The sequence below is a fragment of the Anser brachyrhynchus genome (genome assembly GCF_964034855.1).
Source record: "Anser brachyrhynchus genome assembly, chromosome: Z".
Classification (NCBI taxonomy): Eukaryota; Metazoa; Chordata; class Aves; order Anseriformes; family Anatidae; genus Anser; species Anser brachyrhynchus.
In genome coordinates, this window is record NC_137697.1 from 19,863,223 (window position 1) to 19,878,335 (window position 15,113).

At 36.3% G+C, this 15,113-nt stretch overlaps 1 protein-coding gene across 2 annotated transcripts in view; it reads right to left on the reverse strand.

Annotated features, from left to right (window-relative positions):
* JMY (junction mediating and regulatory protein, p53 cofactor) overlaps positions 1–15,113 on the reverse strand; it is a 91,796-nt gene that overhangs the window by 36,619 nt on the left and 40,064 nt on the right. For both annotated transcript variants that reach the window (XM_080573095.1, XM_080573094.1), the window contains exons 3-5: positions 14,452–14,602; positions 12,167–12,336; positions 2,355–2,520 (exon numbers count right to left, since the gene is read on the reverse strand). In XM_080573095.1, the coding sequence (XP_080429221.1) occupies positions 2,355–2,520; positions 12,167–12,336; positions 14,452–14,602 (487 nt within the window). The remainder of the gene's footprint in view (positions 1–2,354; positions 2,521–12,166; positions 12,337–14,451; positions 14,603–15,113) is intronic.

Below are 15,113 nucleotides of genomic sequence, written 5' to 3' on the forward strand. Positions count from 1 at the left end.
CAGCTGCAAACCAGTCAAACATACCAGTCCTAAAACATCTAAAACTATTTTTTTACCAATAGAAGAAAAACTTTGCAAATCTCTTGCACTTCCTTCAAAAACTCCACAAGTTTTCTATGAACAGCTTTTGAGCTTCTAAAATGACTAAGTCATTTTAACTATAAGTTTGGTAGGTAGTTAAACTTCTAATGGCTCTAACACTTTCAATAAAACAGTGAGAATGATTCCTCTTTAGATAAGATCCGCATTATTTCTAACTGTTCAATAGCTTCCAACTGAAACAGTAAGCCACTATCGCTTGCTCTGTTGATGGCAATGCATCCACCTCAAATCCATCTTACAAAGATGTTTGTATGGACAGAATAACACTCTTAAAATTTTTAACTTAGTAAATTCACATTTTCTGAATTTTAGTACAGGTATTTGATTAATGACAGTAAAAGACTACTACTGCCATTTAAAATACAGCAATGCATTTTTGTTCAATATTTTTCAGACTCAATGTGCTGAATTCACAAAAGAAAACACTTTTCTTCTAGCTTTCAACCTCCAAATTCAATCTGGCAGAGAAATCAAATCATGCTCTCAAAAAATTCTCAGTTGGGACTTCACCTATAGTACTGCTAATGTCCTGTAAATCAGAACAGAACCCAAAACCCCCCAATACATCTCCAGAGAGCCCATATAGTCAATGACGAAAGAATAGCAACAGCCTCTAGAAGTCACTAAGACACATGCATTTCAAATCACACAGATGTGCCCAATTAAAAGGCTATTATTTTACTGACTGTAAGTATGCTTTAAAAAGAAAGCATAACTGAAGATGCCACAGACCATACTTTTCTGCTTTAACCCACTGAAGTTGCACATACAAAAAGACCACTACATCATTGAGAAGCTTTCATTCAGATTAGGTATAGAATAGTTTGGAAAAGGTGTAGCTCCTTTATTGTCACAATTTTCACACAATTTATTTCTCTATTCCCTCTTGCCCAAGTAAAGTCCAATGAGGTAACTTAATCATTTGAACAAAATTTCAACACATTTAGGAACTGCATTTTCCATTTTCTGGTATGTCTGAGAATTATTAAAAACAATAATTCATTCTAACACAGACAGCTCTAGTTAAATATATATATATATATATATATAAGATTTCTTTATTAAAGAATACTTTATAATTTTAAAACAGCAAAGGAAGCCAAAACAGTGAACTATTTTGCTGCCATCCAGGAATGAGAGGGCTGTTTGTTTAGTTGACTTGGGGCTTTGTTTTATTTTGGGTCAGGCTGTAGAGCTGAGCATTTTTTGAGATTTCTGAAGAAAACATTAGTGACAACTTGTAATGACCAATTATGTCTTTACAGCAGCCTTAATGTCTGAAGGCTCTCAGTTTTTACTATCACTACACCAAAGAGAAAGGATTTTGATACACATTTCTTCTCAGCCTCCTGTTCAAGAGGTTTCCTTCAGTACAATCAGTACTGATTTCCCAAGTACAAATAACCATCTATAAATCACTAACTAGCTTTCCACAGAGGCATGTGGTCAAAGCTCCCACATTTCTTTGAAGTCAGAATTTTCAATCCTGATCTTCCATCGGAACAGTTAATATTGTTGCCACCACAAGCCTGAAAGGAGGATTCTTTTCACAACAGTGATAGGTATATTTTTTCTTTCTCCAGAGGCAAGTCAAAGTACAACCTACCTTCATATCTCTATTCTCAAGTGACTTTTCTATCCATAACAACAGAATTTGTTCCACAAGCCCTATTCACTAAACGATAAAACAGATTTATGTGAATAAAAACCTTATGCACAAAAAGGTCCAAAGACAGAACTGGATTCAAAAATGCTGTACGACTTGCCTGTACAACTTCAGTAGCTTGTAAGTATAAGATACAGAATAGGTTTTGGAAACATGGTATTTGCACCACTGCTCTAAATGAGTAAGATGGCAATACAACAAGCTTCAAAGTTTAGCTGAAGAATTCTGACTTACAGGAATATCTTTTGGAAACTAATCACTCTGAAGAAAAAAGTAATGCCAATGCAGATTTTTATGAGACAATTCCAGTAATTAAGACATATCTTCCTCCCTGAATTTAGTTTTCCAAACCTTACATAGTACCTTATATACTTACTTCCAAACACAGACAATGACAACCATACCAAAACTTCTCTATCTGTATGTATTCGTCTTATGAACAAATGCAAATGTCAGCAGTACGTTAGAAAATCCAGCTCAACGTGGTAGAGAAACCATTCTCATTTCATTCCCGCAGGTTTTACTAGATTCTTAGGAAGAGAATTATCTTTTACAGATTATGTGTTAATTAAAATGCATAAAGCACCTGACATCAGTCTTCTGATGCTTTCAAGTTGTGCTGTCAGCAGTAGCTCTTCATATTTTAGGATCTCAAACTGCACTTCATATAATTGAAGCTGTAGATCGTAATAATCAGCTTCTAACTGGTCCAAATGGGCTATGGCTTCTGTACCACCCTTCAGACTTTGCATCTAAATGGAAAGAGAAAAAAACAACACAGTTGCAGGATAAGAAGAATACATCGCTGACTTTATGAGTACAGCTAGATACAGTCTGGTACACTAAATATAACATGTTAAAATTAAACACATCAAGAGAAGAAGATCAGTTTTGATCAGGCACACACTTTCAGCCATCTATAATACTTGACATTTTTTCCATATGGTAAGACATTGGCTTACTCCTTGTGATTGCTGAAGTGCGAAGTCACATACTGAGTAGTGTGAGATGTCCCTACAATTCATTTACTCTACCATTTGATTCTCTAATGAGATATAATGAAATTACTACTATCTTCAAAAAGTGTAAAAGTTGGTTTGCTAACAGCATCTAAAAAAATAAAGTTAAAATTGTCAGTAAAGGTGAAGAAGGGAAAGAAGTGAAAGGTGGTGGAAACTGGGAAAATTACACGTACTGATCCTCTTGTAATAACAACTTAACTGAGGAGTTTCTTTAAAAATTAAAAAAAAAAAAAAAGACCAAGGGGGTAAATTGGTGCTTTTCGTCATATTTTATTCTCCTGCATTTTGTCGTATTTTATTCTCCTGCATTGCGCAGTTAACCTTCTTGAATAAAGGCATAACAAAGCAGAAAAGCAGAACATTTGACAAGCCGCAGCCCTTTATACTATTTTTCCTATTTTTTTCCTCAAAAAAAATCTCATAACCTTTATCTAGTACAGCAGCTTGGAAGGAAAAAGACCCAGAAAGCTTAAGAAAGTTCTGTCTCATCAGAATGTACAGAATTTTATAGCAGCACTGTTTCTGGAGTCTTTCATATGATAAAAAAATGTAATTTAAATATTTTTATATATTTTACCACTTGTCTCATATGTCTGACCCAGGAAAGACACAAGGAACAACCTAAGTGAGCTCAGATCATTCTCCTTTCCACCTATGGCAAGCATGCATTCAACAAAACAAGATTTAACTGCTCAACAGTTGGCAAATCAGACCATATTCAAGAAACACTGACATGCAAGTGGATCTTATGAGCTCACTGTGGAAGGAAATCAAAGACAAGCAGCTCTATAACCTGCATGCAGAAGAGTTAGACACACACTCAAATTCTCTACCTTCTCAAAAATGAAGGTCTTATATTTCTCCCATATGAAGGATGAAAGTAATTGTGATTTTTACTAAGACTTGTGATCTACCTATCTCATTGAAAAGCAACATCTGCTAAGGAAAAATAAAGAGAACTAGCAAACTATACATTCAAAAACCAGTTGCTAGTAGGTTTTTACATTTTTGGTGGTTTCTTCAAGGACTAAGACTGTAATTAATAGCCACAAATGGGTTTCCTAGGATTTATTTATCAGGCATTTTTAGAAATAATTATAATAAACCAGGAAGATACCTGTACTGAATCAAATCAAAAATTGGTCTTACTCAATAACCTTTTTTGGACAAAGGTTACAACAGCAAATATGCAGGAGGATGAAATGTAGTAAGCAGTGCAGTGACACTTCTCTAAACTGGTTCTCCAGCCTCCTGGACAGCTTGCAGCTCAAGGCTTCTTAAGATGCCTTTTATATTAAGTACACTGACTGCATTTTACTTAATGACTTTATCCTACCCCTGTTTTAAAAGCATGCAAGCTTTTAGCATCTGCTTCATTGTTCACTGACATGGATTTCACAGCTTTATTAAACACTAAGGAGCAGTTCCCTAAATTATATTCTGTTCCATATGAGATTAATAGATGGAAGGACTGTGAATAGCTTCTTGAAATTTCTACTTTTAAAATTCCTTCTACTACGTTATTTACTGAATGCATTTTTGATATATTAGCTATCAGCCTGAAAGGCTCATTAAGTCTTTAAGTGATTATCATAAATCTTACAATCAATAACGCATCGTTCATGTCTATCAGTCCAGTGACACCAAAACATCTTGCTATGGCAGTCTGTTACTCTACATCCATATCAAGCTACTATCTGTGATGAAAACAGTAAATGACGTGATGATGGCAAATTTCAGGGCGAAAGAACAGATCCTCTTGAACCTTCCAGTTTTTCCTTACTAGAGGGATAGTGTTAATTTGCCAGAGAGATTCCTGTGTTTTGGCATTTTAAAATTATTTCCTCATTCTAAAAAAAAATATATATATATATATATCATAGATATTTCTTCCAACAAATTAATGCTATGTTGTGTTGGTTTTACCCTGCTAGGCAGCTAAATTCCACCACAACTGCTCTCTTTCTGCCCCTCCTCAAAAGAAGAGGGGGGGAAAAGAAAGTACAATGGAAAGAAAAAAAAGGCTCATGGGTTGAGATAAGAATAATTTAATTAAAAGGAAAAGAAAGGGGGGGGGGGGGGGGAACAAGCAAAGGTCATGCAGAAGCATAAAGCAAAGAAAAAAAAAGTTCCCTACCTCCCACCAATGAGCAAGATGTTTGGCCATGTCCCAGGAAGCAGAGCCTCAATACATAGGGGCTGTCTGGGAGGACAGGCGTCTTCATAACAAGAGGGTCCCCCCCCCACACCCCCCCCCACCCCAGCTTTTACTGCTGAGTGTGACACCACATGGTATAGGATATCCCTTTGATCAGTTTAGGTACCTTGTCCTGGCTGTGTCCCCTCCCCACCTCTTGCCCACCCCCAGCCTGCCGGCTCTGTGGGAGTTTGGAAGGAGCCTTGGTGCTGTGCCAGTGCTGCTCAGCAGCAGACACAACACTGGTGTGATACCAGTGCTGCTCTAGCTACAAGTGCAGAGCACAGCACAGCACTGTATGAGCTGCTGCAGGGAAAGTTAACTCCATCCCAACCAGACCCAGTAGAGATGTCATTAAAAATTCTGTCACAACTTAAAACTCTTGGGCTTTGTCAGTGAACTGACAAATTCACCCAAACGTGTGTATATATACAATAGACACGATATATATGTATATATACACACATTTGGGTGAATTTTATAGTTCACTGACAAATATATATATATATATATTCTTTAATAAAAGATGTTTACAAATTTAAATCCACAGATTTTGCAGAAAGACTGTACAGAGTCATAAACTGACTATCTTCAAAAGTACCAGCTAATCAAGTTATAGCAGCTCCAAACTTCTTTCAGCTGCACCAGTGTCTGCACCATTAAGGACCTTTCTGCAACCAAATCTTAGCCCTGCAAGCATACGCTACAGATGCTGCCAACTACCAGATCTATTTTAGGAATACAACATCACTATAATTCAGTTTTGAGATGCAACAGCAATGGAAAAAGAATATTGTCATATGGATGTCATACAATCTAGCTATACAACTGCCTCATGAAAAAGAAAAATTAGGACCTTTAATTTCAGCCATTTGTGTTGGAAGTTCATATGAGATAGTACATATGGATAATAAACCAGCATCATCACTTTTAGGAAAATTTGAGCATTGTTTTATAATTTAAGAGTGTTTGACTCTTTATGTTATCTAAACTGTTCTAGTAATGTGCTGCATCCTTGCTAGGAAAGAAAACACGTAAAAAAGTCGCAGGCTGATCAACATAGTGATAAAAATACCAGGAATTTTAAAGTGAGAATGCAATTACAGTAAAGAAACATCTTGCAATTGGATGAAGAACTAGAACTGAGGAGATATGAGTTCAATTTCCTGCTATACCTAAACTGCCTGCATTCACTCAAGCAAATAATTTAATCCCTGCAGCCCTAATGTAAGTTACATTGTTTAAGGTCTTTGTTGTCTCACTCATACTAAGTGAAGAACTTAAGCAGGAACCCAGCTTTCCTAATAGTTCTATGGAAGAAAAACACCATCTGTAAACCCCCCACAGGTAATAAAGGTATAATGGATTAAAACAGAAAGCCTCTTACAAGAACTGTAGCACACATACTAAGAGAACAGACAACAAAATTAATTAAAAAATAGACAAACAGAATATAGCACAGAGGGTCATCAAATCCAGCTTTCTACCATCGTAGAATGCTTTCAGACAAATATAAAAATAACTGCTTTCTTAAAGCGAGTTCTTGAAGTAATTTCCATGTTGTTGCTGTAGTTCTTATTCTGCTTTTGCAAAAACAAACAAACAATAAAAAGCTCCCACAAAAGTCTGTTTGTAACTCCTACTGGAAATCTGTTCCAGTTACTCCTTCCTCTACTCCCTGCTAGAAATCTTCTTCTGTATTTAAGTATCTGCTTATTAATTCAGTTAATACCACTTGTTTTTGCACTAGTACTGAGCAGTTATTTTATTGCCACCATCAACTGTAACATTGGAAGTGAAGAAAGCAAAATCATTTATAATCTGTTATTAAAATTGACTCAAATGTGTTTAAATAAAAATTCAAAGATTTCCCAATTTTAGTTTTTTACTTAGCCTTTCCAAAAATCTGGCACAGAAAGAAAAATGGCTGCGAAAAGGTACAAGGAAAGCTACCATGGTGAAAAAATGTTTTGTTGCATCTTTACTAAACTGCTATTTATTTCTAACAACAACAACAACAAAAAATATTATTTTTTCTAGGAATAGCTACTCATGCTCTCTTGAATAAAATCCCTAATAAAATTCCTATTTTTGCCAATGCATCCAACGCAGGCAAAAGCAAAATGACAGTCATGAAATCCAAGACATGCTTAAATATTCAAAGTCATTGGAAGCAGACGTATCTTTGATTCAGGCTTAATGTACAGGAAAAGAAAGAACTTTCAGAATTATGAAACTATGAAAAAAAATAAAGAACCCAAGCAGTACTTTGCTGAAATTAATTTTTATTAAAGTATCTCTAAATGTTTACCATATAAATTAAATTGTTTTGAAGTGAATATTTAGAACTCAGCTCTACACTTCTAAAGCGGAAAAAAAAAAAGACTAGTTACTAATTCCTGTACATGCAGGAAGGGACTTGTTAGAATTTAAGTGTCCAGTCACTCACTTCCATTCGTCCAAACTATTTCACATACTTAGAGGATTACCAAGGATTTTCACTGTGATCTAGTGATTCTGTTTACTGTCATGAGGACAAGGCTTGGGAACCAGCCCACAAAAACAGACTCTGGTCTGCCTCAAAATGAAAGTTTTCATCATTCCCCTCAAACAAAATTCAGAAAAGCATATGGAATTTGGAGTGGTACCAAGCAGGAAATAAAATAGCTCAATATGTAATTAGTGTGGAGTTCTTCTTTTGATTTTTTTCACAGAATCATAAAATCAAATTAGGTCGGAAAAGACCTCCAAGATCATATAGTCCAACCTTTAACCTAGCACTGCCAAGTCCACTATTAAACCATGCTACTAATTTCTACATCTACATGTTTTCTGAAGACCTCCAGGGATGGTGACTCAGTCACTTCCCTGGGCAGCCTGTTCCAATACTTCACAACTTTTTCAGTAAAGAAAAAGTCTCTGAAAGTAAAGAAAAAGTCTCTAATATCCAACCTAAACCTCCTCTCACAACTTAAGGCCATTTCCTCTTGTATTATCACTTGGTGCTTGGGAGAAGAGACCAATTCCCACCTCATTATAGCCTCCTTTAAGGTACAAAAATAATAAATAAATAAAATACTGATAACCATAAAGCTAACCGTTCAGACTTCACAGATGTTGTTCAGATCCCAAATATTTATGCATGCAAAGTTAGAGGCCATATGCTGTTCCTCCTACTGTAGCAAACTGCCTAAATCCCTTATCACTCTATACTTTCAATTACATTCCTTCTACATATGTAAGTGCATTAGTGATTTATGGGAATCTCCATTTCTCTTAGATAAGTCAAAATATTAAAATTGGCATTTTATTAAAATTTGATGACACTAATGTTATTTCAAAGGCACCATAATTGACACGGTCAGCTTCTTTAAGCAGCTTTTGATGTGTGACTAGAGTAGTCGTCAGTCCATGCATGAAAATAAGCAAAAACTTTAAAAAAAAATACTGTCACAGTGAGAAAGAAATTAAGTATTAAAAAGAGGACTTTATTTTTAGTTCAACTGCCAACTTTAGCTGTTTTATATTGTTTTATCCAATAAATAATATACATGAGGGTGCAAAAGGATCAAGTAGCAGGAGACCAGCTATTCTTCTCTAATAACCACATGGTAATTCCAAGTAAATTAATCAACATAATCCTTTAAAGAAACTTTTCACATGACTTTCTAGCAGGGTTTCTTTTACTTCACAACTACATACTCCCTTCAAACCAGATGACGGTGTCTCCCTGAGTTGTACACATCTGGGACAGCTGGTTGGCAGATCACCCATCAGCTATACAGGCTGAGGGAGTTGGTGCTCTTCAGCCTGGAGAAGAGAAGGCTCTGGAGAGACCTTGTTGTGGCCTTCCAGTACCTAAAGGGGGCCTACAGGAAAGCTGGGGAGGGACTCTTTGTCAGGGAGTGCAATGATAGGGCAAGGGGGAATGGCTTTAAACTAAGAGAGGGTAGGTTTAAACTAGATACTAGGAAAAAGTTCTTCACTCAGAGGGTACGGAGGCACTGGAACAGGCTGCCCAGAGAAGCTGAGGATGTCCCATCCCTGTGTTCAAGGCCAGCTTGGATGGGCCTTTGAGCATCCTGATTTAGTGGGTGACATCCCTGACCATGGCAGCGGGGCTGAACAGGGTGATCTTTAGGGTCCCTTCCAACCAAAACCATTCTGATTCTATGTACCTACCAAGCTCAGAGGGCTGGTAGTGTGTCTAGCAGAGGTTTGGCATCCAGGACTTTGGGAAATTTCAGTCCCCAATCTTCATAATGCTACAGACCCTTGCTGATAAAAGAGCATGGTACAGGAACAGCTGGTGCTAGGTCTCTGTAGGCCTGTCAACAGGCAGGGACTACATGATATCCAATAGGGCTCACCAAGTTTTATTTCAAAAGATACATTGACACAAAAGACAGAAGTGTATTGCTGCAATTGTAATAAATGTAACAGTGGTTATCTCCATTAAAGAAACAAGCCCAAAGCAGAGCAGTTACTGAAAAGGTTACCAGGTCAATAAACTGAATATAGAGCCTCTCCTGACTTGCTTTTTTCTAGCAAAATGAAGGCTGAGCAGACATAGCACAGCTTCCTGTAACTAAATTAGAGATTATAAATGCCAGTGAAGAAGAAGAGGTATTTAAACTGAAGACCAACACTTGCAGAATAATAAAGGGCTGTAAAGGTCAGAAATATTTCCAGAAACTGTTCATGCTTTTGGCAGTGCCATGGCTATGTACAAATCATTTCTACTATGTCAGTTGGCTAATTTAGAATTGACCCCAGTACTTTCATTCTGTTTCCGCTATGTTAGTCTCTAGGATTATCCATCTCTTCCAGTATGTCATTTCAATGATATAACAAAAATCTCCCAATTTTGTCACCAACGAACTCCACCTTTGTTGTGACATCACTAGAAAACAGAAAGAACTACACTACATGTACTACACTAACAAACCTCCTGAATACCAATCTAACAGTACTGCTCCAACACAGCTGCTGTTATCTGCAGCTTACACAGGCTTTACCAAGTCTGTAGTATTTGTGTTTATTTCCATCATCTCCAAATAAAAGTTTTGCACAGTATTTGGAAAACTCTGTACTGAAACCAAAATCAAAAGATACTGTTCCTCCACAGGCAATTATTCATTAAAGTCTTTTAAAAGTATTATACATAGAGAAAACCATTTTATTACTGCTCAGGTGAGAAAGAGGCAGATGATCTACCTATAAAGATAATGTGGAAAATTTAGCAGCTTTCTAGGTATTTAAGCATGGACACATTTTAGGAGACAAAAAAGTGCTTGATTAACACACTAAATGAAAACTACAGAAACAAGAACATTTTTCAGAAACAAGGATATATTTTTTCATCCCTCTTAAAAATCAATCAGAAAGACAATTTTAGACTGGGAGAATAAGGGATTATTAAGTATAAGAAAAACAAGTATATTATTTCCCATTTGTCTCCCTTTCCTACTCAGTAGGAGCAAAGTTGTGTAACCAAACACAGCAGGAAGGTCTTCACTTCTCAAGCTTAAAGGAAAAAAAAATCTATCTAATCATCTTTTTATTTATTTTTCAATGCCATCTCTTCCAAAACAACCAGCTAATATATCACCAGCTAAGAAACATTTTCTTTTATGATAAGACTGCATCCTGCCACCTACAATATGAGGTTCCCTGTCACATTTGTCACATCCAAATTTGCACAGTTAGGGCTATTACATTCTCAAAGCACAAAAAAGACATTTCAGAACAGAAGCTGGTCTTTGTATCACCCCATCAGCTTGTTTTGATCCAGAACTCCCAATACCTTGTAATCCTGAAGCACCATGCTGACTCACACCCATCGGATGTTTCTCATCTCTCCTTCCCAAAAGGCCCTCAACTTCTCACTTCAGAGACCTCCATCACACCACTATACTGTAACATAATTTGTTTTTCTATCCAGCCCCGAATGCTTTTCCACATTGAAACAATCATTCATTCACCAAACCAAATCTCTGTTATCAAAAATTCACAAGAGGACTCCACTGGGAAAAAAATAAAATGTGCTAATAGAAAGACAGTGCACACCTAGCCTAAACATGTGAATATATTAAATACAATATTTCCAACTGTCAGTGCTAGATTCTCTCATCAATTCAGCCTGATAAACTCAGGTTTTCTGAAAACTCTTGGCTTTCTAAATACAAACACAGCCTTCTAAAGAAGACAACTTTATTTTTCATGCTGTGGGTCTTTCATTTAATCTCTCTTCCTTGAACATCAAGCTGTCTGTCTTCTACAGAAACTCATAAAATAGGTACATAATCTATTAGGCCTGCAAACCTACCAATCTACACTGTGTTAAAGTCCTTAGTTCTCTGCATAACCTTTTTATAACAAAGCCACCAGGTTAGTGAAATTTTGCTGGCCAACATGAATTTGAAAGTGCTCTAAAATAAGCAATTCCATGGTTAAAATGTACATTAACATAAGTATGACAGCCAAGTTCTTAACATTTAGTATCCACAAGACAGTGAATTTTAAAAGAGGATTGGTAGTACCTTTGCTCTGAGGAGGTATAATAAAATCCAATACATGTGATTTTTTTTTTCCTGCTAAGGCATTTAAGCACAATTTTAACGCATGTACTCTTTCCTCAAGTGCTCTAGCTACCACCATCCCCTCTGGAAGACTGCCTTAACAAATAGATTAAGCAGAGACAAAGAAAGTGCTGTAGAACAAGGCTAGTCATCCATGTAATTACTAATGTGCAGACTTCTTCCATCTGTACTGTCAGAAATTACTCCAAAAAGGTGTTCACGTCTCTAAGAGATAAAGTGTGGAGATTACATAGCAGCATATTTCTGTTCCTATCCCTTTCTCTTTCTTCTATTCATTTCAGTGGACTGCTGTAAACATTAACAGTAGAAGCCATCTTCCTGATTGACTAAACAGGAAAAGGTGAAAGGAAAATATAAATAGGTGGTAGGTACAAAACCCACCACACCAACATTGCAACTCCATTTGCCTAACGTGGTAGGATGCGCCTAACATGGTAGGATGCTGGGAATGTTAAAATACTGACTTTTATTATTAAAGGCTGAAAAATTATGACTTTCAAGTGCATTAACACTCTTTACAGTTCTTTTTTTTTCCTCTGCATGTTTAATTTTTCTATCTATTGTTATGAAAATTTACCTCTTCTTTCAATGCATGTTTCTTCTGCTCCAAACAGATTTCTTTAGCACGCATCAACTGCAAAGTCTCCTTAGAAACTGCATACTGAAGCTTTTCCATACGTTCCACTGCTGCTGCCCATGCTGCCTTACCGAATTTTTTCTGGTCTGCTCGCATTCGATCATACACAGCTACAGAAGGGGAGAAAAAGTAGAAAGCTTATCAATTTTGTCTTCAAATCTCTAGTAATTTTACTGTAGAGACCATGCACACATTTGTATCAAAAAACATACAGAGTTCTCTTAGTAGAATAGACATTTTACAGAGTACTAACATTCATATCCAATTATTCTTAGGATTTATACAATTAGCTATTTGTTGATAATTTCATCACTGTAATTCCAATTTTTGTTATTCACAGAGGAACTATTCTAAATACATAATACCTGAACATCTGAACCACAAGTTCAAATTCTTGACTTAGTAAAAACACTGTTTAATGTTACCATGTGGTCTTAAATTGCATCCCAAATTTCCCCTGCTTCAGAAAACCTCTATCATCACATACTGGTCTCCAGTTCCCTTGATAAATTCTACATTGCAGTAGTAAGTTTAATAGAAATTTGCACAGTGAAACAAGAATTATAATTTAAAACAAAAATTTCATCTTCAAGTCAATTACAATTCTACAAGAATAATGAATTTAAATAACAAAAATTAAAAAATCAAAATGCAAGTTATTTGACAGAGTTAACTTAAATTAACTAATAAAGTACAATCTGCCCTTGATTCAGACTCTCTTTTTGAGCCCCAGACAACACCTGAGCTAATACACATGAGATTTTCACCGTTTTTAACATACAGAACAATCACACGATGCTGTACTTGCAAAAGCCTTGCAAAGCAAAAGCCATGAAACTCAACCAAAAGGGTAGCATTTGGTCCCTAGATGTTAAAAGATATTACATGCTGTTATTGGTAATAAATACCTGTTTGTAGTCACGTGTTTTTTCCCCTGTCATGTGTTATTATTTTGGTATATAAGACCTCCCTAAAATCAGGAGGAGGCCAAAAAAACCCACACATTTGAAAAAAAACAAAAACAAAAGACATAGCAAAACAAGAAAACAACCTGCACACCAAAGTTCTACAGTTGTCAATAATCTCCAGACATTTTGTTTCCCAGTGTTCTTTCTCACAATCCTTACAGCTGTACATAAAAATATTATGTGGAAAAAAATAAAGTAACTATAAATATACATTCTTTATTAACTAGGGGGGTATTTTACTTGGCACATTTATCACATTAGAAAAGGAACTAAATACATTTAGAATTTGCTCTAATTAAATGCCAACATGCTTGAACTGGTTTAGTCACTTTTTCCAAGTAAGGTGGAGTTTCATGTTATCCTTAACCTGGGTTGTCACTGAAAGGAATTGTTTTGCAGTGAGTGACTGCTTCTCTTGAGGCAGATCTAGCAGTCATGCAGGGAGATGACAGGAAACCTACCCATCAAAAAAGATTTTCTCCCGGGGTACAGCTCATTCATCTTGTTGTACAATCACTATCACTAAAGGCAAAGAGACAGGAACCTGCAGTCAGGCAGGGAAAAGAGTGGGACATAAACTGTGCAAGTGGTAGCCCACAGTCAAACTAAAATAGGTAACATGAAACCGCACCCTGAGGTTTGTTTGCCCTAATTAACCCATTTAGGTTAAAATGGTACAAGGATAACAATACGGATGTCTATGCAAGTCATACAGCCTTGTTTAACTGCACCAACTCGTTTAGTAAAACTGCCGCAGAGGTTGTATCCATAAAGATTTCCAAGCAGAGCAGTTTTCACTGAATAGTTAAACCGAGTTGTTACTCGGTATTTAGAACTATGAAAAAATGTACAGAAAGGCCGGGGAGACAGGAAAAAGAAATGAACTGAAAGGTAATAGACACTTACGACTGCGGTCTGCCATAACCAATACAGAAGACAGTATTCATCAGGGACTCTGTGCTCCCTAAACCTTTTCCAAATGTACAATGCAGCTAATAAAATCACGCTGAGAAGATGCTTGTGAAACTTTATTTAATAATTTCTGTTCTGCCTGCTTCTGATGATGTTCTGAAAAGGCTTATTGGTGAAAGATACAAATAGACATAAAGGAAAAAACAAATGGGAATGATGACTGCATTTTTCTTACAGAAGACTGATTAAAAAAATAAGTCACACAATGCAATACAGAGCATGACAAACATTAAATAAACTATAAAGATCTTTTATTTGAAGTATAGGATAGTAGAAAATAACTACCTTTCTGTGCTTTAGCTGTTATTTCAAAGTATTTAACCGTAAGATCTTGAATAGAAAGCACAGCCATGTGGGCTTTTCTCTGCCAATCGGCATCTTCTTTTTGCAGACTCTCAATTCTTCTGGGGCCTAGGTAATCATTCGCTATTGAGATCTGAAAATAAATCAGACCATAATTAACAACACGATTAAATTGTTGCTATTTTGCAAACAGCGATCAGTTTCAGTGTGGCTAAGAAAACACTTTAAAGAAAGAAAGAAAAAAAGGAGAGAAAACCACCAGCAGATCACTATGTGTCCTACTCAACAGAAAAAAGTGTTTTTGTTGAAAAAGTACATTTGTGGTTTCGTTACTATTTTTACTGAAAGCACAACAAACTCCAATATAAATCTGATTTACCAATAACTTTTTGTTAAATATCATATGTTCAGACAAAAAGCAGGCTTTATGCAGGCTTTTTTCCAGCCTGGGGTATTCTGGTCTGAAGTAAACTAAATCTCTTAGGTCAGAATGAAGCTGGAAACAGGGAATGTGCTGGGGTGCTGGGAAGTAATCATCGGTTTTACACAGAATCACAGGGTGGTTGAGGTTGAAAGGGACCCTCTGGAGAGTCAGGGACTGGGAATTCAAATACTTTTTCATTCCTAAGACCAAAGCAATTTGG